The sequence below is a fragment of the Phragmites australis genome, chromosome 16 (genome assembly GCF_958298935.1).
Source record: "Phragmites australis chromosome 16, lpPhrAust1.1, whole genome shotgun sequence".
Taxonomy (NCBI): domain Eukaryota; kingdom Viridiplantae; phylum Streptophyta; class Magnoliopsida; order Poales; family Poaceae; genus Phragmites; species Phragmites australis.
Window position 1 is genome coordinate 28869929 of NC_084936.1, and position 20848 is coordinate 28890776.

Below are 20848 nucleotides of genomic sequence, written 5' to 3' on the forward strand. Positions count from 1 at the left end.
ATACTACTCACAACCATGTCAAGCGTTGATTCCTAAAAGTGATATTCAGTTTCTAAATGCATCGAAATTGCTAACATTAATCGACTAATGATAACTCGTGAAGCTAGAATTTATCGAGCAACATCAATCACTAATATGATGAAAGTAACATAGCAGGCAAAAGATAGTAATGTATGAAATGGGAAACATACACAACTCAGAAATCAAAAGTAGATGCTATCCATTGAACACAATGTCCATTCCAGAAGAAGAATTGAATCATCAAGTTGCGCGCAGTGAAATCTCCAAGTATTGGTGTCAACAGTTCAACAAGGAAGTAGCTAAGTAAGCAGTCCAACAACATTTGCGATATGCAACAGGTAACTAAGGGCTCATATGTTACCTTTGGACAAGAACTTCTCTTCAGCTCCAAACTTATTTGAGCTCACTAACACCTGCTCGGAAAAACCCAAGTCGGTGCACTAAAACCAGACATCACTATTCCTCCTGGGTAGTCAGGAACAAATTCATCAGAAGACCCATCAACCAAGGAATACTCGCACCAACGACCTTCCTTCTGTGTGAAGTATATGCAGTCCCCTCTGATCCCTGGATGATCAGGACCAAGGCACCCTGCAAAACGATAATGCGCAAAGAACAGCGTGCATCCACCAAGGCTAGTAATCCTCACCCATTTCGCCTCCCCATTGTTCCACCGGAAAGCATGGTACACCCGTTGATGGAGCCCCGCGGCGCTAATGAGTATCAGCTCACCGCGGCACTCTGCAAGGTACAAGTACAACACCGGTGCCTCGTGCGGATGCAGAGCCTGTGGATCCAATTCGCCTCCGAGAAACGCCAATTCCACCGAGCTGTTGCTGTTGTTGTCTGGCAGCTCGACAACGGCGGGACGGTAACCTGGGGCAACCACCGCGTTGAGGGTGCCATTCACAAAGATCGATTCATCAAAGCGGTAGGGTTTGCTGATTGACGCCACGCGCCACTCAGTGGCCCCGAGGCGGCAGTACTGGACGGTGCGCGGCCGAAGTGCATCCAGGTGAGGACGAGGTCGCCGGAGAGGAGGACGCGGCTGAAGTCGTGTGGGGCGGTGGGGAGGCGGGTCTGCTCGCCAGTGAGGAGGTGGACGATGTGGAGCTCGCGGCGGTTGTACAACGCGAGGCGGCAGCCGAGGGAGTGGAAGTGGGTGAGGCGCGCGCGGGGGCGGCGGAAGAGGTGGATACGACCGAGGGTGAGGTGGAAGAGGGCATGGGGTGCGGTAGCCGCCTGGGGGACGAGGAGGAGTGGCGCCTGGGAGGCGAGGTTGGACGGGGTCAGCGGGAGGGCGGCGCGGAGGGAGAAGAAGTCCTGGAGGCTCGTCAGGCGCCTAGTGACCTCGGGGATGAGCTCCGGCGGGAAGTAGGCGTGGATGCGGTAGCTACGGGACCCCGAGACGAGGAGGGGGTGGCCGGAGGGGAGACGCTCCGCCAGCGCCTGGCCGTCGCCATTTTTGCTGGTGACCTAACCGCCGCCGGTGAGCCTCTCTCTCAGAATGACTCCGATCTCTGTGAGGGACTCCGCTGAGTTTTTTTGGAATTTTTCTTAGTGGGCTGTAGTTGGGCTGGACCAGATTAGTGGGCCAATCTTAGTACGCTGACCAAGAAGAAGGAATTTTTATTTATACATCTTCTATTTTCGGAATTTGTAAGTATGTGCGTTTGTTTTAAAAATTTGTAAATCTATACGTCTGTCATCTATTTAATAGATGGTAGGTCAACATAGCATAAGTTGAATCCGATCGAATAACTTTTTAAAGATTAGATCGATAGTAATGCCTAAGTGCCATGTAAACCTAAAAAGTTCGTAGATCTATACGCTTGTCGTTTGTCCAACGGACAGCAAGTTAACATGGCATGCGGTGAACCTAGTCGGGTAGTTTTTTAAAGATAGATTAATAGTAATGATCAGATGCCACATGACCTATCATTTGTTGGATGGGCGTCTAGATCTCTAAATTTTCAAATTTTCAAAAGGAACGCACGTATTCATAAATTCCAGAAATAAAAGAATATATAAATAAAGCACAAGAAGAGGCGATAACATCAGAGAAAGGAAAACGTGTCCAGTGCCCAGGTCGAAAGGGCCAGAACGAGGCAAGCCCGCGCGATCCAGCCGTCAATCGCAATCTGGATGGCTATAAAGTGATCCTTGTTTCCCATCCGACCCCGTCTTTTCACCACCAACCCCGAAACCCCTCTCCATTCCCAGTTTCCACGCCGCCGCCGTCAACATGTCCACCTCGACCGTCGCCGCCTCGACCTCCCTCTCCTCCGTCATCCACCGCCGATCATCGCGGGTGTACAGAGTTCCGGCGTCCCCCCATCGATCTCCTTCCTCCAAACCCTTAACATCTTCGTATTCGTCCTCGCACTCTTCCCTCATGCCGGTCTCCGCCATGGCCTCTCCCACCGCCGCTGGTGAGGCGGCGTCCAGGAAGAAGCTTCTCATCTTCGACGCCGAGGAGGACCTCGCGGCGTCGCTGGCCGAGTACACGGCGGACCTGTCAGCGAAGTTCGCCGCGGAGAGGGGCGCCTTCACCGTCGTGCTCTCCGGCGGCTCCCTCGTCAAGGCCCTCAGGTTCTTGGACCGCCTAAAGATCGCATCTTTCTTGGTCCCCGTTTGGGTTTTGATGTCGTAGGCTTTGGTTTTCACAGGAAGCTGGCGGAGCCGCCGTACCTGGAGGCGGTGGATTGGAGTAAATGGCATCTGTTCTGGGTGGATGAGAGGGTGGTGCCCAAGGACCACGCGGATAGCAACTACAAGCTCGCCTTCGATGGGTTGCTCTCTAAGGTACTCACTTGGTTAATTTAGGTAGTCATATTCAGCATCTGTTTCGATGGTGCAAGCTAGAATTTTGCGGTTTTGGTTATTTAATTACTATGCATAAATGGGATCATGATGGTTTAGGAGTGATGGAGATTGGAAATGTGGAAATTTTGTGCAGATTATATACTTCTTTGCATGTTTTTTTGGACTTATTGCTGTAGTTCTTCTCATGATGTTCTTTATACTGGGAGATTGACTTTGATGAATACTAGAAAAATGTCGATATTCAGCAATAATGAGTTGTCTGTCTGGGATTTAGATAGTCTTTGAGGGAAAAAATAGTAACGTCTGCTTAATCTGTATGTGTAGGTAGTCTGTATTCGTGTTTTCAAATTGAAGTACATTTCCCACATGATGTATGTTTGTGACGAATTCACCTTGGCGTGTATAGTAGAATTGTGTGTAGAAGTTCATATCTACATCCTCATAGTATATTGCCAGCAGAAACCTTTTTACCTTTCTTCTACACTACATCTCAGTTTTCATATTTGTCTTTCTACAACATAGGTGCCTATTCCTGCCAGCCAAGTTTATGCCATAAATGATGTGCTGTCAGCCGAGGAAGCAGCAGAGAACTATGAAAATCGTTTAAAGCAACTTGTTAAGAATGGCGTGATTGAAATGTCACCAGCAGCTGGGTTCCCAAAGTTCGATCTTATGCTCCTGGGGATGGGGCCTGATGGCCATGTTGCCTCACTCTTCCCAGGTCACCCTGTTGTCAATGAAAACCAGAAGTGGGTCACCTTTGTCAAGGATTCTCCAAAACCGCCACCGGAGAGAATCACATTTACTTTCCCTGTGATCAATTCATCGGCATACATCGGACTTGTGGTCACCGGTGCTGGAAAAGCTGGTGCTGTTCACAAAGCACTTTCAGAAGAGCATAGCGCATCAGATTTGCTGCCTGTTGAGATGGTTTCACTTCAGGATGGAGAGCTCACTTGGTTCACTGACAAGCCAGCGGTGTTAATGTTGTCGAGCATTTGAAGCCCATGGTTGTATAAGTTTGAAACTTCATCTTAAGTACTTCATAAAAGATTTGATGAATATCTATTAGGTTCGACAGGAAAATTTGAGCCCTTTTTTTATTATAGTGTGCCGAAGAAATGTGTCTTTGGTTCCAGTATCTGCAAAGTAATTTCCATTTCCTTTCTACTCATCTAAAAGACAGCAGATGAAAATTTGGTAATGTATTTGCACGTCTGTATACTACTGCACATCTGCCTCTTTGCACAAAAAAAATCCAGGATTTTGATGTCTAGCAATTTTATAACTTGAAGTTCATGTATTTCTGTAAAGTCCTTGATATGAAGTGTTTACCATTGGCTTGGTGAAATAACTGGAATGGTGACTTCATGGTAGACTGGCAAGCTATGTATGTGCTGTGAAACAGAGTCATTCTTGGATCGTATGAAATTACTGTCGATGTGACCTCAACGTTCAGGTGAGAAAACAAGGTAAGAAATGGAGCACTTTCATGAGTAAAGCATAACAGTCCTTCCTGTTGAAATTTGTGGAAAGTTTTAATGTTTTATGCTCTTGGGCCGATCCTGGGCTGCCTACTTTGAGCCTTGGTCGGGGTTTTAGCCCAGGCCCACTGTGGGTGAGATATAAGCAGCGTCTAGGGTTGGAAAAGGGAAGGGGTTGGCTGGCTGCGATGTATGCGAGGGCGGAGAGGCCGGCGGCGGCGAGAGCAATCCCCTGCCGAGTTCTCTGGTGGCTCGGCTGGTCTTCAGGAGCGCCGGGGATCTCGGTTTGTTGGGCGGCCGCAAGTATCTCGCCGAGGAGTTATGCTTTGGCCCTTCGCACTGAAGATAAGGCAGCTATATTTTCCCTTCCCCTCTCTGTGTGCAGAAACGAGTCTGAAATTTTCCTTTTCCCCGGTGAACTCTCTCTGGTTTTTGTCTCTGAAGATCAGAACCCGAGCTACTCGGGTGATATCTCTGGTGTGGTATCTGGGAGAGAAAGGGTTGGTGGCCGGAGCTGCAGCGCCGAGGCTCGACCGTACTGCAGTGGCTATACGGTGAAGGGCTTTGTATCTCCGATCTCCTCTCACTGTTGGCGACGGTGGTCGATAGGTTTTCTGGATCAGTGGCTTCCAAGCCGTGCCTAGCCTCCCTTCATTTTGATTTCAATCAATATTTTGCTGTGAGTATTCCTCCACTTCTCTGATAGCATGCTCTGTGATGATGAATGGTTTTAGATTGGGCCATTAGATGAGTACAATAGCTGGAAAACTTGTGATCTGGATACTGATCTGGTGGTTCTGCTATTGCAAACCTTTGGACATGATTCTGTTGTTGCCTGAAATGAACATAGCTGGACACATGTGAATGGACACGGTTGTATACTGAATACATTCTGATGCGCATATATATTTTGCATTTCTGTCATTTGTTCTGTCGGTGCAGTGAGCAACTCTGTTCTGTATAGTCTGGTCCTGTCACCCCCTGTGTGTTTTCATACTTCTGGGTGGCTAAATAGTTCTATTTGGCTAGTGAATCATGTCCATCAATTCAGATCAGTCATTGTCCAGAACCTTTTTAATTTAATTGTCCAAGTTCTTTGGCTAGTTGAGATCTCATTATTAGCCCAATCTATGATAATATTAGAAGAACAATTTGGGAGCAAGACTTCAAAGTCTTAGGGCCAATTGTTGCATAAATCTGAGAGCAATACTATCTATTTCACTTCTATGCAGCAATTACTTGTAGGGTTTCACTCTCATATGCTTTATTTTGGTATCCAGCTTTTACACCAGAGTGAGATGTTTACTGCAATTATTTTTACCTTTATCAGTAGCTTTTCATTGTGTATGAATTGCTATCTTGCTCGGTATCATATGTATATATATGGGATAAGACTTATACTCATCCTTTGGTACTATTCTTTACATCACTTCCTATCGAAAAAGAAAAAAGAGCATCACAATTTTCCAACTGAACCCCAGATATGTATCAGATGCCGGACCTCCTGCATTTCCTCCCTGATTCTCTCTCTCTCTCTCTCTCTCTCTCTGATATGCATCAGGTACCATGTCATCAGCTATGAAACAGTCAGATACTGAGGAGTTACTGATGGGTGCCAAGATACCTGAGACAGCTGCATCTGCCATTTCTGCATGTCAGACCCAGACACCGCAGCCTGCTGCTCAGCGCAGTTGAGAGTTCAGACAATGCAAAACTTCAGCCGCAACACATGACCACGAGTAAATTGCCCCGGTGCAGGCAGCGTCTCTTGATAAAAAAAAAAAGAATCTAGAAATCTATGCGATAACCTTATTAACTCTTGGAGCCCTCATGTGACTCTCGCGAGAGGTCGAGTCACATGAACACGTAGGAGGAGAGGAACATGGCCGGAGCCGGAGCGTCATGCGCGCCAATTCTGTTCTACTATAAAAAAGAACTGCGTCCCGGTCTCCGGCCCGGGGAGCACGGTGTCCCGCGCGTGAGGCCGTCGCCGTCCGCGTCGGGATCTTGGCCTTCCTGCCCGGCCGGCGGCGCTCTGCTTTGTCGTCCCTGCCATTGCCAGAATCGCCGAAGCCTCCGAGGCAAGGATCAACGCAATGCAAAAAATGGAGTGGTGACAAGGACCTCTCGAATCTTTTGACTCTGCTTTATGCTCGAAACAGGCCGTTCTGCCGGGGAGACATGGAGAACAGAAGATCTGACGGGTCGGTCTCAAGGAACAGACCAAATCATGCTGTTGTGCAATGGTCAGAGAATCACACATAGACCGGGATGACATCGTGGCATAATCAGCTCCGCGAGTTTATAATCGCGCGTGACATGCGTTTTATTCATCATCTGCGTAGTAAGCTGAAATTGTTTTTTCATCTAAAAAGGCTGATTTTTTTTTCGTTTGACTTGACCGCGTTGGCTGAGGAATGGAGTGGAATGGAACGGCTCGTTCGGAAGGTTGATCAGTCTTCAGGCTGAGCAACAACCTTTGGCCGTGTCGTCGAAATATCATAATAGCTGATCATTTTTTTTTTCTGCGACGACCAAGTGTGGTTATGTGTTCAGTTGACCACTGATAACTCAGATTTTTTCAGAGAGTACAGGTCGGACACATTTACACATATAGAGACAGATCCAGAGTTAAGAATTAAAGGTGTTCAACTTCTCTTTCCTTCTTCTTAGCATCTATTTTTCTTCTTCCTCCTCTTTCTATTCTTCTCCTCTTCTTCATCCTTCGTACCTAAAAATTGTATGGGTTGGAGGGCTCTCAAGTGTGTCTGAGATACTATCCACCATTGCACATATGTATGTTACACTCATACCTATAAAATTGATGTATTCTAACACACGTCTAAAAAAGATTAGAGACACAACCTTACGTAACACGAGCATATATTTTGACCACTAAACACACCACATATACATGTACTTTATCTCAAGATTTAATAAAAAATATACCTAAGCTAAAACAGACATCTCTAAAAATTACACATATCACATATAAGCGTCACACACACGAAGAAAGATACGACACTATCCTATACTACCACGAAGGACGATAAGATTACGACCTGGCAAGATGAGTAACTCGTAATAACACAAGAAATCGACAGGTACCAAACCAAATCCTCTTCGTTTAAAAGTAGATACCGAACCAAATCTCAATGAAAGCGCAAAAAAGGTAAAAATTAAAGGAAAAGTTTCCTGTCGTAATTGGCTGCAAATCATAATTTCAGGAGAAAAAAAGGACAAAGACTGCTGCAAAAAAACGACAGGTGCTCTCACTCGATCGGATGGTTGGTCTACGTACTCTACGCACTGCGTGTGACTGACGTCTGGGCCCCAGCTGTTGTCCCCACATGGCAGTGTCCGTGGATGACTGTTTATAACCGGCCTACCGCACCCAACTGCTTCAACTCCCTCCTCCCTCTTCCAGCTCCAGGGGAGGAGAATCGAATCACCCGTCGGCGCACAGTGCTCCGCGTCCACCAGTGCCGGCGGCGAGGACGATGGGGAAGCCCGCCGCGCTGATGCGGGAAGCAATCGGGGTGGACTTGGTGCTCGTAGTTTAAAAGGGGTAGGTGGAGGCGGGGCAGGGAGGAAGGCAGGGGCGATGAAGCCCCTGCGGCGATCCAGCACCTCGTCGACGTCGTCGCCGAGGGCGCATTCTTCTTCGTGGATGCACCTCCGGTCTCTTCTCCTCGTTTCCTCATCGTCCTCGTCGGTCTCCTCTCTGGCGGCGTCGGGGAGTTCGGCAGCGGAGAGTTCGGATTCAGCGTCGGCGTCACTGGCGGCAGCCTCCTCCCCGTCATCGCTGGCGCCTTCCTCTCCGAACCTGGACCGGTGAGTTCTCCTGGTCGGATTCTGGTTACTGCAGAAAAGGAGTCGCTTAAAATGGGGAATTTTTGTTGGGTGCCTGTTGACATTTCCTTACTATGATTCGCGCACTGATCGTCAAAATTATGCTCGTTTGGTGGTACAGCGGAAGTGGTAGTTTGTTCGGTATCAGTATCGCTTCAAAATGTGCTTTAGCCTTTAGATAAAAATATTTATTTATTTTTTCTGATCAAGTGCTCAGAACCAGCTACCAGGTGCTTTTTTTATGCTTTGATCTGGTTAAGTCTTACTCTGCAGCTCGCTGTAGTAGGCACAAAGTTGTGCCTCACCTTGCAGTGCTAGTTACGTGAAATGTGGGCTGGAAGTTTGTTCAATTCAGTATAACATCGAAGGGAGCGATTTAGTATACGAATGACTCAATTTCGGATAGTTTGGGCGTCCCCTTTAGGATATTGTTTCTTGGTAGCGATAGAGTTCAAAACCATTTCCTGTGACATGATATGGGTTAGTTAACCTAGCACTAATTGCTGATGTCATGAATCCAATACCTTGAGCATTTGTGTTAGTAGCTCGCGGATATGTTAGATTTTGAGTTGTATATATATATTGGCGGTAACCAATAAAGTAGTACATTTTAGTTCTTAAGGACAGCATTAAATTGGTTGCAATGTTATTTGATATGAGAATGAAAGTCCGTGAATGCTATGGTCAATTGTATTTTTGGCAAGCTAAAATAATGCAGAACATGGAATCATCACTCAACGGCAACTTATTCTTTCTTTCCTATCGCATTTGATTTCTAGAGGTGGAATTAAATCTCCATGGTCTCAAAGAAAAAGAAAACGAGCACTTTCTTGTCAACACTGGAATCGTCTATTTTCGGCAAACGGGAAGCTTCGTGATGGGGGAAGAAAGTTTCTAAAGAAAGTTCGCAGTGGGGTAAGCATTATTGTTATCTGGACCTTCTTTGTATATACACAACCACTGAGGGGTTATTACTTCCTTAGTAGCTCAACATATGTACTCTTTACATGCTTATGCATTCATAGCACAAGACTTTACTACTCAAGCTGCTTTATATACCATCACCTGATGTAGAATCGTTAGCTGTGTACATTTCGGATCCTATTGGACGCTGTGCAACTTTTTCAACTTTAATGTTAAACTAAATTAATTATATCAATGTTTCCAGGGAATTGAACCTGACATCAGGGCTGAAGTTTGGCCATTTCTACTTGTGTAAGATGATCCTCCTATTTTATTTTATGCATTTAGTATGATGCAGCAATCATACTATTAACATAGTTTGAAGTGGTAAATGATTTGAGAGTTCAAGAAGTTAGTCTAATGTGAATGCTCTACTAATCTGTTCTTGTGAAAACGAGAATTGTATGGTGCATATGCACTTGTAATAATTTCAAGCATCCAAAACGGGGTCTCACATGGTAACGTTGCCTGTGAGTAGAAACGAAGTACTCCTATGATTTTATGCCATGGATGACAAAACTTGTACCTGGTTCATGATCTGGATTTCCTTGCACTGCTTTTCGCACCGTTCTTTGCCGAAATTCGTCCTTCCAGCGTATTTCCTCCTGGTAGTATGGTCAAGTCCCTCTATCATTCTCTTGTCTAGTAACATCCTTAATCTCTGTGCCTAGACAAAATATGCCTTATGAAAAGAAATGGAGTGAGTACTGTTAAAAAAATCAAAAGAATTATAAATAATTATTTTATCCAAAATTCCGAAATCCCACCAAATTGAGTTTTAGTTTTAGGTTATGAACACTACTCAGCCTGGATCACCAAAAACATGCCAAAAGCAAAATGCATTCGTCTCTCATAGGTCAAAAGTTGGGTTTGAAAATTCTCAGCATTTGGAATCACCCAGTACCATAGCAAATGTCACTGAGTTGGAAAATACCATCCAGTTTGTCGGTGATATGTGGCCCTAGGTTCCACATGACATCCTCACATTTGATGGCATTTTCTTTTAAATTTATACCTCTTGGCTATGATACTAAGCTAATTTTTCCTTCTATTATTTATGGGCCTGTCTAGTGTCTATTTGTAAAGTAACTGATTTTTCTTAAATAACATTTTTTGGCCAATCGATCAAAATTAGAAGCATTTGTGCATGTATCTCAAATGCAATCCAATAGCCAAGAAAATCATCTTATGCTTAGCAACAAATCACACAACTTACGGTGAGAAAAAAAATGTTTCATTTGGTTGCGCGAGGCTTAGCAAATTACTTTCACACTGTTCTGTTTTATCCTTTTATTATTAAATATCTATCTATCTTATCTGATGTATTGCTGCTCAAGTCAAGAGACTGACCAGATTCTCGTTATATACAGTTATGATTTGAATAGTTCTGAAGAGGACAGGAATACCATCAATATAAAGAAAAGGTATCATTTTCATAACTCCATTCTTTGGCTTAAGTCAACTTTTGCTTTCTAAATTTAGTTGAATTCCCAGTTTGGATTGAGAATGATTGATCTTGAAATTCCGTGAAAGAAGAGTAAATAAGTAGATATAACAGCTGTGTGCACCCTCTGCTTCCGTGACTGATATCAGACATGCTGTGGTACCTGTTATCTGAAGATAATGTGTTCACAATAGTGCTTAGTTTATTGATTACTGAATTGCCACAACTTCTGTTGCAGGAAAGAATATGAAAAGCTGAGGCAACAGTGCCATCGCATATTGAATTGCTACAAGGGAAATGGGCTTAATGTTATAAATGAGTTCATTAATGAGGATTTTTCTGATGGGGCTGAGGGATCAGAGTCACCTTATTCTGAAGGTGTTAGTACGAGGGCTTCTGTGTTGCCCAAAGAATTGAAATCTATAGGCAACAAGGCAGAAGAATCAGAGAGTGATAACTGGGATACTGTGGAATGCATGGATGAAGATACAAGTGAGTTAACATATGTTGATCCATGTATGGCAGAATCAGAATCGTCTGACTCTGAGTCTTCCTACGAAGAGGACCCTGACAGAACACCCGTTTCTACCAATATGGAAGAGAACTGTGATCCCAAACCAAAATTTGTCGGGAGCGCCTCATCTAAGTCGGACCTTTTTCTATCTGACAAAACACCAGAGGATTTTGCCACATGGCAGCGCATTATACGTGTAGATGCTATCCGGGCAAATACAGAATGGGCTCTATTTGCCCGTAACCAGGCTGAAGTCTCTAAGGAAAAAGCACTGCAATCTGCAATATCTGTTGGGTTGAAAGATTATGACCATTTAGAGCCTTACATGATTTATCATGCTGCACGATTAGTTGCATTGCTTGAGGCATATGCACTCTATGATCCAGAGATTGGCTACTGTCAAGGAATGAGTGATCTCTTGTCACCAATAATTGCAGTGATGGAGGAAGATCATGAAGCATTTTGGTGCTTTGTGGGTTTCATGAGGAAAGCGAGGCACAACTTTAGGCTTGATGAGGTTGGAATAAGAAGACAGCTGAAGACTGTCTCGCAGATCATCAAGCGCAAGGACTCGCACCTCTATAGGCACCTGCAGAAACTTCAGATTGAGGACTGCTTCTTTCTGTACAGAATGGTGGTAGTTCTCTTCAGGAGGGAGCTAAGTTTTGAGCAGACTGTGTGTTTGTGGGAGGTCATGTGGGCTGACCAGGCCGCTATTCGAGCTGGGATTGGAAGGTCCACTTGGGCTAGGATAAGGCTTCATGCCCCTCCAACCGACGACTTGTTGCTCTATGCTATTGCGGCCTGCGTCTTGCAGAGGAGGAAACTGATAATTGAGAAGTACAGCAGTACGGATGAGATACTGCGGGAGTGCAATAGCATGGCTGGGCACCTAGATGTCTGGAAGCTTCTAGATGATGCACATCACTTGGTTGTTAACCTTCATGACAAAATCTGATGCAACTGCTTTCCTCAGTTACATTTTGTCGAACAATTCTCTGAGGCATATTTAGTAATCTGTCATCTGCTATTTATCACATGGCATAAAACCCTTTCTAGTAATATATAGAGAACCTTGTAGCTTCAAGTGAGGACGAAGTTGTCTCCACTTCAGCAAAGCTGATATAACTCATTGGATCACCGTGGTTCAGTCATTGCAAGCTATCCATAGCTAAGGGTTTTTTTTTTTTTGCGTCTAATGTCTACTTTTGGCAAAAACAATATTTTCCCTAGAATCTTTTACAGGAGAAGTAAGTTCCTAACTGTTGGATGTAATGCGGAGTAATGTCGTAATTAAGTCTTTACTGTCATTTCGCACTCCATTCTCATTCCTGGTTTATTCGTGTGCTTGAGATCACAGCAAGGCCTTCTCGTTCCTGGTTTATATGTTTGATACCACATGAGAATATACTTAGTGTTTTGTTGGATAACCTCGCAGTGCAGAGCTGGCTGGATCATGCTAAATTGGTAATGGAGGTGCTACCCCAGTGTTACTGTTACACTATTCCATCGAAAGTGAACATCTGACGTCCACTTTCTAGACGTCCTCGTCCGTGGAACATGGAGAGAAATGGCGATCAATCGTACAGCTCAGCGGACACCTGCACCAGCGTCCAAAGCTCTGATGTGATTTTACCTGAAACAATGGTCCGCAACATGAGGCGACAGCCAGAGGTTGCCATGGCCCATGGGGCACAACATGTGTGCAATATTTTTCTCCATTTTGGCTGGTGGCTTTTTTAGCCTTAATATTAACTGTAAGTTATAGCATCTAAAATCACGCCATATTCTATACACATTCTATATGTACTCAGATTTATAATGAAGAGGATTACGAAGTCTTTGACTCTGCTAACGGGCACATCACGATTATTACAGGATCCTAAGATTATCCGGAATAAATCAACTCCCGGGCAGATTTACAGGAGAAGTTCCCAACTGTTGGATGTAATGCGGAGTAATGTCGTAATTAAGTCTTTACTGTCATTTCGCACTCCATTCTCATTCCTGGTTTATTCTTGTGCTTGAGATCACAGCAAGGCCAACATGAATCCTGGTCTGGCCATTTTCCGAGTGCGTGAAACCATCTTATTTTTCAATCACCATTCTAGGACTCGGTGTTCTTCATCCAGTCCCGCCTGAACGTTTCTCGACAGCATTAGCTCACATTCAGCATTCACCACTTTACACAAGCTACATTCCATTTCCATACATAGTCCTTGCCACTTAAGGATAAGCCTAGAGCAATCCATAGATCCATTCTAGTTCAACTTACATAACTAACTTTATAATATTTATAATATAAGATAAAAAATTTATCTAAGTTACTTAATTAAATTGAACTAAAATAAACCCATAAATATCTGCATCCCGTTACAACTCATAAAGAATGAAGGAGAGGACACATAGCTAAATGACAAAGAAGGCTCAACGCTCTACGCACTGGTCCCGGATCCATATGAATCAGACACCCAACCCAAGAGATCGAGGCGACCGACGAGCGCCGGAGGGGACAAAGGCTGGCCACGGCGATCTCTCTGGATTAGTCTCCGGACTCAGGACCGCTGTAGGAGCCAGCCATGCATAGCTTCCTTTGCCTTGGTGGCCTTCGAGATCGATCGATCGATCGATTATGGCCAGGACGACAAGAGCTAGGGTGCCGAGCGCGCGGTGTCACGTCTTTTCCTGACTCGTGCACCTGTGCTCGCTTTCCACATGCATTGCATGGTGCGGAGCACTTCACGCTCTGGAATGTGCAGCTGCAACACTATACACTTCCTAACCTTTGGTTTGTTCCATGCACCAAATATCTGTTGGCTTAAGCACTGTTGCCAAAATATTGGCAATCTATCTAACATAGTATTTATAAAACGAAAAAGATCTGAGAGGAAGATCCGTATCTTTTGGTCAGGTTACAAATCGATCGCTCGGTGTCAGTGATCGGCTCGTCATGCTACATCTTCACCCTCTTACTGGCCGCGGGAACGTAGCTTTCCTGCGGTAAATTACTCGGGCCTCGTGTTACACGGACGGTGACGCGAAAAGCTGGCCCAATCATGGCGTGCTGGCCAGGCCAGTGGAGTGACCCAGCATTGCAACGGGCTCTCGTTCGGTTGGCTCTGCACTGCAACCATGCATGCCTGGAAAGCGCAGCAGTACTGACTGTACTGGTCAAGTGAATGCTCTCTGAATTCTCAGCCTCCCATGTCCTTCATAGTGGATGCAATGCTTTCTCTCTCTCTCTCTTTTTCAGAGACATCAGTGGGTGCCATGTTCGTGTGGATAAATAAGCTTAAAGATCGTTCGCCCTGAGCAGCTTCATGTCGCAATTTTAATCTCTCTCCGTGCGTGCAGCTTTAACTTGTTTCTCTTTCTGGTTTGGAGTGTGCATATATACTCTAGCAGGGAGTGGCCGGCACTACCCTGCCGCAGTGCTGAATCTTTTACGTGTGTCACGCCGGGAGCAAGCTCCAATGGTCTCCACTGTATTGTCGCTTTAGGTTTGCCGGCTGTTGTGCCCATGGATGCTGCCTCCGCCCTCCTTGGCGATCTTATCTTGAACCGGGTGCACTGGAGAGAACGAAGAAAAGGACGACGACTTGCTGAAGAGAAGAAAAGGCTCAGATGCAGCCAGGCTAGCTGTCTAGTACCTCGATGCAATGCAATGCAATGCATCCAAGGACGACCAAAAGATCGCGCAGAACTACAGAAGAAGTGCGTATCTTTGTAAAGCTGGCGCCGACGTGAGACGGAGTGTTTGTGAACGTGCCAAGACGAGGCTTAGCAAGGTCCCACCTCCACACAACTAGAATTAATATAAACTGCAAAGATCTGCGCACTTGGATAAGCTCACCCGACAGTCGCGCTCACACGTATGCCAATTTTTCTTTGAAGCAAGACACGCGTGCCATTTTGGAGAGGGCACACCACACATGCAGAAGGCCCAGGATATGCTGGGGACGATATTCTTGGCGAATGGCGCCCAGGTAGCCTGCACCATCGCACCGAGCACTACTCTGTTCTGCCTCTATCTCTTCTCTCTTAGAGCTGCGGTGTTTACGTCTACACCATCAAAATTTGAGACTTAGCATGTTGTTGGTACAGAGATAAAAAATTGTGTGTTTCCATTATGTAAAAATCTCTGCTCTTCCTCGTGCTCGTGAAGCCTAAGTTGGCTTGGAAGTGGCACGTCGACAGCAATGGCAACTTGGCATTTGGGACTGGGCTGTTGGTGCGTGCGATAACGATTGGCTTTGCCTTGGCTTGACTCGAAAGTTGCCATCCACTTTGTGCACCCATCAAGCCGAGAAAGCCCCAGGCTACGCGCCAAGCTGCGGATCCGGAGCAGCAATGCACGCCAGGCACGCTGATTTTATTTCGTTTTAATTTGTTTTGACCGGATAATTGCCGCTGCATTAAGACGGTGAAAACAAATATCCATCTACATCGTGCTAGCTTAAAGTGGTATAAGCTTCGCGTGCCTTCTCTCAGCTTTGTTTTTGTTTTTGTTTCGTTTTCGATTTGATTTTGTATGGTTGTTGAAACTTCTTATTAGCTTTCAATAAAAACTGAGAAATCTCCTGTCAAAGAAAAACGCAGGAGAGCAGCAACGAGGGCACAGTCCCCATTCAAATTCTTGTTTTTTCAGTGTACTTCAACTGCTGTTATGTCAGTCTAATTAGTATGTCACTAGATGATTTTGCAGGTTAAGTTTACGACTGATATGTCTCAACCGTGGACATGTGGTCCGGGCTGAATACGGCATTCGTGAATTATGTAGCTACTCAATATTGTATCGTGGAATTTTTTCCCGTGTTCTACCAATCAGGTTGTGTTCACTCTCGCCCGTTGCGTATGCAAGAGCAGAAAACGGGAGCTAGCTAGAGACGTGCTTGTGTTTTTCCCCCCTGATGGATCGATCGATTGACTTGTCAGAGTGCAGCTAACAACCAAGGGATCTTGAGATGGACCCATAGGGAGCAGCATGTAGAGCGCTGCTGTACCATTCGAAGCTGAGCGACGACCAGTGTGCAGACATGGACGGTAACGGGTCCTGTAACCAGTTTAACCTGACACTGAAGATGCACCGATCGATATGATGTGCCTGCAAGGACGATGCATGATTGAGCCCAACTTTACCTTGCGATCTCGCAAACAAAAGGCAAATATGTCGACAAACTACATACGCACACGTACGCTTGTATTAGGACAGACGACAAAGATATGCATCCATCCAACTTTAAAGCAAAAGAAAGCGTGACAGAGCTTAAAAACTCGAGTACACATTTCAATTATAGCTTCGCCGCTAGTCACACTTATCTAGCAATATAAGTAGTACATTACCTCGTGTAATCTATATTACATGCATGCAGGTACATGCCCATATATATATACACATACATATATACATACATACATATACATATATACATATACATATACATATACATATACATATCTAGAGCGGCACATTACATAGGCACGTACATTTCTAGAGCGGCACACTCGACATTTTCGTACAGCTCACCGGCCACGTACGTACTGATACAAGGTAGTACGTAGAAACCAACTCCTCCCCGGGCCACGTGGCTCGGCCACGCCATCACGCAGCACGACGTGGCCTCAGCTTCGCCGCCAGCGGGGCAGCCATCTCACATGACAGCCTTAGCACTTCGGACAGGTCGACTCCGTGCGGGTGCGGGTCGTCGGATGGTGGCAACCACTCCAACTCGTGTAACAGGGTGGCGATCCAGAACCCGACGGTAGCCATTGCGAGTGACTTGCCGGGACAGCTCCGCCTGCCTGAACCGAACGGTGCGAGCCGGAGATCCGAACCCGTTATTGGGAACTCGTCGGCCCGATCCAGTGGGCCCATGAACCTCTCGGGTCTGAACTCTGTTGGATCAGCCCAAACGGTCGGGTCATGGGTGATGGCCCACATGTTCACCATGGCGGTGGTCCCGGCGGGTACAAGGTACCCGCCCACGTGTACATCCGACGTGGCGAGCCGGGCCCACGAAAGCAGTGGGCCCGGAGGGTGCAGGCGCAGCACTTCTTTGATGACCGCCTGGAGGTAGACAAGCGAGGCGGTGTCCGACTCTGTCACGGTCTGGCCCGGCCCGACCACCCGGTCCAGCTCCTCGTGGACCCTGCGCTGCACGTCCTGGTGCAGCACCAGCCGGGCCAGCACCCACTCGATCACAACTGCCACCGTGTCAGTGCCTCGAAAGATCATCTCCTGCAAGTACGTACGAGTCAGAGTGTGCTTTTCAATTTATGAGTGAACAAATAATCAAAGCCATTTGGGGAAAAAAAAAGTTTGTTGTTTCTTTTTTTCTTCGTGATCAGTCAATTTGCAACTCCGATCAGGGCGTGGGATCGAGCAGGATGTGATCAACCATGCACGTACCCAGAGAACGGCGACCATGTCGGAGTCGGAGAGCTTGTCGCTGCCATGGAGGGAGAGCAGGACGTCGGTGAAGTCCATGACGGCGTCGCCTCCGAGGGCGAGCCGGGCACGGTGCTCGTCGATGATCCGGCTCACGAAGCGGTTCACCCGTGGGACGAGGGCCGAGCACCTGGCCCGGGTCTTTTGCAGGTCAAAGCGGGCGAGCCAGGGGAGGTGGTCGGACCAGTTGAGCTGGCCGAGGAGGTCGTAGCCTTCGTCAACCAGGTTCTTCAGCTCCGTGGCCTCCTCGCTCTCCGCCTGCAGCTCGTACCTCCGGCCGAACACCGACCACATCACGTTGTGCAGCGAGGCGCGCTTCAGGAACCTCCGCGCCACGATGGGGCCGGCGGCGGCCCTTTTCATGGCGTCCACCATCTGGCGCGCGATCGCGGCACGCTGCGCGGCGGAGGCCGCGACCTGGCGCGGGGAGAAGAGATGCGCCGACGCGACGCGGCGGAGCGAGCGCCAGTACGCGCCGTGCGGGGCGAACCCGATGGCGCGGTGGAACAGGAGCCCGTACGCGGACTCCTTGATGGGGCGGTTGGCGAAGGCCGCGCTGGCGAGCAGCTCCCTCGCCACATCCGGGTCGGCGGTCACCACGACCCGGGTCTCGCCGAGGGAGAACGCCATCAGCCTGCGCCTGGCATGGCCGCCCGCCGCCGCGAGCTTCCGGTGCGCCAGGCCGGTCATGAGCTCCATGCTGCCGACCACCGGCAGTCCCCGAGGCCCCGGGATGGGGGCGCCAATGCCCAGACCACCCTTCCTCGTCCACCAGTACCTGCCCCACGCGGGGCCGCCCGGGGACGCCCAGTGCAGGAGCGACGTGACGACGCAGGCAACGATGAAAACCGCGGCGAAGCCGAGCAGGCGGTGAGGGTCGTCGCATTTGGCAGCCAGTGAGAGGTACAGCAGCCAGCCGTGGTTGTTGTCAGACGGCGCCATGATGTACGTTAAGCTTGTTTGTTGCAGCAGACACGACTCGCGAGTCTTAGTGGTGTTGGGGAAGACCAGAGGGAGTCATGATGAACTCGGTGCCCCGGCCCCTTTTATAGCTGCGGCGAGAGAGGCGGTGCAAAAAGTGTTTATTAGGGACTAACTAGTAAGCGATTCATGTTAATAGTGTAGTTAGTTTTGTTGTAATATTTTATCACGATAATATCTAATTAATTGTATTTTATATAGACTATTGATTTAGTTATTTGATTTTTATAATAATTTATTTTTTTAAGACTATATTTGATATGAATCATCTTTTTTATTCTAACCTCAATTTTAATTATTATTTATTTTATTTTATTTGGTCTTTATTTAGATATTTTGCTTTCTAAATCGAATGAATATCGAATGGCTAACTTCCTATAATATTTAATTTTGAATTTAACTATTTATTAATTAAATTTGATATGCATTCTCTAACTTAATGTGGACCGTTAGATATATTATAACAATAAATAATCTATATTTTTTCTTTTTTAATTAGTGTTGTATTTCGTGATCTTAAAAGTGAACATGATATCTCCTTTTGAGTGATACTTTAAAGACAATATTAGGGGACGAAATTTTCTGTGCACACTAACATATCAGTGCAAACGCCCTTCCGAGTCTGTCCGATCCGCATCCAACGGCAGATCACCATCCTACATCGCACTGCGCTCATTTCGCGGAAATCCCCCTACGCGAATTAACATTCTCGCAATCGATCTGTCGGAGGCCCTATGAGGGAGTTCGAACAGCGATCAGATGCGGATCGGACAGACTCCGAAGGGCGTTTGCACAGATTTGTCAGTTCGCACAGAAAATTTCGCCACAATGACGGGAGCAAACTGAGCCGGAGAAGTATGAACGGTGTGGGAGACAGCATGTGCTGGGAGCGGGAGCCGCGTGGATCCTGCGTGGCGCGGCGGGCGTCGCCCGCACGTGGCCAGCGGGCAGACGAGGGGACACCTGACGCTGCTGCGGTTGAGAGCTCAACGGGTAGCCGCTCGATCATCTCTCGTTCGAATCACCACGCCAATCGCTGACCAGCTGCTGTCTCTCTCGGTGTGCCTTGACTAATTCAGTTTAGCAAGTGGCAACAACTCGCCTTGAATCGACTCGTTCAGTTTAGCATATGCACTTCACGGAGTACATTTACATTTAAATTTAAGTATAGTCTATGCTTGATTCATATGTTCAGGTCACGTTTATATTATAGCATGCCGGCCAGGTCAGTTTTTCTGGGCTATCTTATATCGTAGCACTGATGATACTCTGACGTAAGTGGAGACGGTAACAACAGTATACATTTTTTCCCCCGAAGGATGGAATTATATTAAAAAGAGAACACAGTACATCCCCAATTTGTAACATAGGCCCTAGCCAGACTGAAAATTACATTGAAGTCCTCAAGGATCATCTCCAAGAAACTTTGTTTCTCCGCATGCGGCCATTGAAGACTACCGCTGTCACCGGAGTATGTTCTACTGCAGCATGGACCAAGAGGTCCAAACCTTGGAAGAAGCTGCATCATCCAACACCCAACACCAGAAGGACACGTGTAGACCATTGAACGAGCATTGTTCACCTCGATGTCGGACACTGTATGGAAAAAATATCTGCACCACCTCTAACCAGCATGTCGGGGAAAGATTCGTTAGCATGAAAACGCACAAACAAGGGAATAGACAAAAACTTCATTAAAATTGCCAAAAGACAGCAAGAAACATACCTCTCTCGGCCACCACCAGCATCACCGGAGTTGGCGAAGAGGAACTAAGCCACCTCCATGACCAAAGATGACGAATCCGGCGACAAGAATGGCAACGGAGAACGTGACAACCATGGCGGTGACACAGCAAAAGCTAGCAGCATCCAAAGAAAACTAGAAATTAACCAGAAGAAAACTAGCTGCAAAACTATGAAAGACTAGGGCCAGCCCCCTCTCTCACGCCGCCGGCAAGAAGCACCGACAAGGGAGAGGGAGAGGCCGGATATGGCTTGTTAACTATGACCACCTGTTTTTCACCTCTCTGAACTGCAGCAGGGGAGCGGATAAGCTCGACAACAACCGTATACATGGGTGTGACGATATATAGTTTGCGGCTAAAATACAAAAATAGACAACATACGTTAACGTATTTACGAAAATAGACAACATATCGACGTATTTATAAATCTAGCACCTGTATTCGACACCTTAAAATCCGAAAACTCAATTTCGATACCTCAAACTCCGAAAATGCGTCGGACCCACTAATTTCGACACCTAAAGTGCCGAATACGGCACTGTTCACCGTATTCAACACTCAAATGCCGAA

The 20848-nt window shown here is 46.7% G+C and overlaps 4 protein-coding genes across 4 annotated transcripts; 2 read left to right on the forward strand and 2 right to left on the reverse strand.

Annotated features, from left to right (window-relative positions):
• Nucleotides 1-258: 258 nt before the first annotated feature.
• On the reverse strand, nucleotides 259-2268 carry LOC133895216 (uncharacterized). The gene is made up of 2 exons (XM_062335374.1): nucleotides 2221-2268; nucleotides 259-1363 (listed from the first exon to the last, which is right to left on the reverse strand). The coding sequence occupies exons 1-2, from the start codon at nucleotides 2266-2268 to the stop codon at nucleotides 428-430; spliced, it is 984 nt and encodes a 327-aa protein (XP_062191358.1). The 3' UTR covers nucleotides 259-427.
• On the forward strand, nucleotides 2116-4232 carry LOC133895444 (probable 6-phosphogluconolactonase 3, chloroplastic). The gene is made up of 3 exons (XM_062335756.1): nucleotides 2116-2613; nucleotides 2691-2826; nucleotides 3370-4232. The coding sequence occupies exons 1-3, from the start codon at nucleotides 2267-2269 to the stop codon at nucleotides 3847-3849; spliced, it is 963 nt and encodes a 320-aa protein (XP_062191740.1). The 5' UTR covers nucleotides 2116-2266; the 3' UTR covers nucleotides 3850-4232.
• A 3521-nt stretch (nucleotides 4233-7753) lies between these two features.
• LOC133895443 (rab GTPase-activating protein 22-like) lies at nucleotides 7754-12421 on the forward strand. Its single transcript, XM_062335754.1, has 5 exons — nucleotides 7754-8165; nucleotides 8963-9098; nucleotides 9352-9398; nucleotides 10517-10570; nucleotides 10829-12421. The coding sequence occupies exons 1-5, from the start codon at nucleotides 7936-7938 to the stop codon at nucleotides 12060-12062; spliced, it is 1701 nt and encodes a 566-aa protein (XP_062191738.1). The 5' UTR covers nucleotides 7754-7935; the 3' UTR covers nucleotides 12063-12421.
• Nucleotides 12422-16370: 3949 nt separating this feature from the next.
• Nucleotides 16371-18565, reverse strand: LOC133896514 (cytochrome P450 78A9-like). The gene is made up of 2 exons (XM_062337144.1): nucleotides 17514-18565; nucleotides 16371-17342 (listed from the first exon to the last, which is right to left on the reverse strand). Exons 1-2 carry the CDS (start codon nucleotides 18492-18494, stop codon nucleotides 16707-16709), a joined length of 1617 nt encoding a protein of 538 aa, XP_062193128.1. The 5' UTR covers nucleotides 18495-18565; the 3' UTR covers nucleotides 16371-16706.
• Nucleotides 18566-20848: the final 2283 nt, after the last annotated feature.

Bases quoted from the DNA above. Each gene is read 5' to 3' on its own strand.
- LOC133895444 (XM_062335756.1), top strand. From the start codon at position 2,267: ATGTCCACCTCGACCGTCGCCGCCTCGACCTCCCTCTCCTCCGTCATC. The intron at 2,614-2,690 runs GTTCTTGGACCG...TGGTTTTCACAG, and splicing joins TCCCTCGTCAAGGCCCTCAG to GAAGCTGGCGGAGCCGCCGT. The intron at 2,827-3,369 runs GTACTCACTTGG...TCTACAACATAG, and splicing joins TCGATGGGTTGCTCTCTAAG to GTGCCTATTCCTGCCAGCCA.
- LOC133895216 (XM_062335374.1), bottom strand. From the start codon at position 2,268: ATGTTGACGGCGGCGGCGTGGAAACTGGGAATGGAGAGGGGTTTCGGG. The intron at 1,364-2,220 runs GTTGGTGGTGAA...CGAGGTCACTAG, and splicing joins GAATGGAGAGGGGTTTCGGG to GCGCCTGACGAGCCTCCAGG.
- LOC133895443 (XM_062335754.1), top strand. From the start codon at position 7,936: ATGAAGCCCCTGCGGCGATCCAGCACCTCGTCGACGTCGTCGCCGAGG. The intron at 9,099-9,351 runs GTAAGCATTATT...CAATGTTTCCAG, and splicing joins TAAAGAAAGTTCGCAGTGGG to GGAATTGAACCTGACATCAG. The intron at 10,571-10,828 runs GTATCATTTTCA...CTTCTGTTGCAG, and splicing joins ACCATCAATATAAAGAAAAG to GAAAGAATATGAAAAGCTGA.
- LOC133896514 (XM_062337144.1), bottom strand. From the start codon at position 18,494: ATGGCGCCGTCTGACAACAACCACGGCTGGCTGCTGTACCTCTCACTG. The intron at 17,343-17,513 runs GTACGTGCATGG...ACGTACTTGCAG, and splicing joins ACATGGTCGCCGTTCTCTGG to GAGATGATCTTTCGAGGCAC.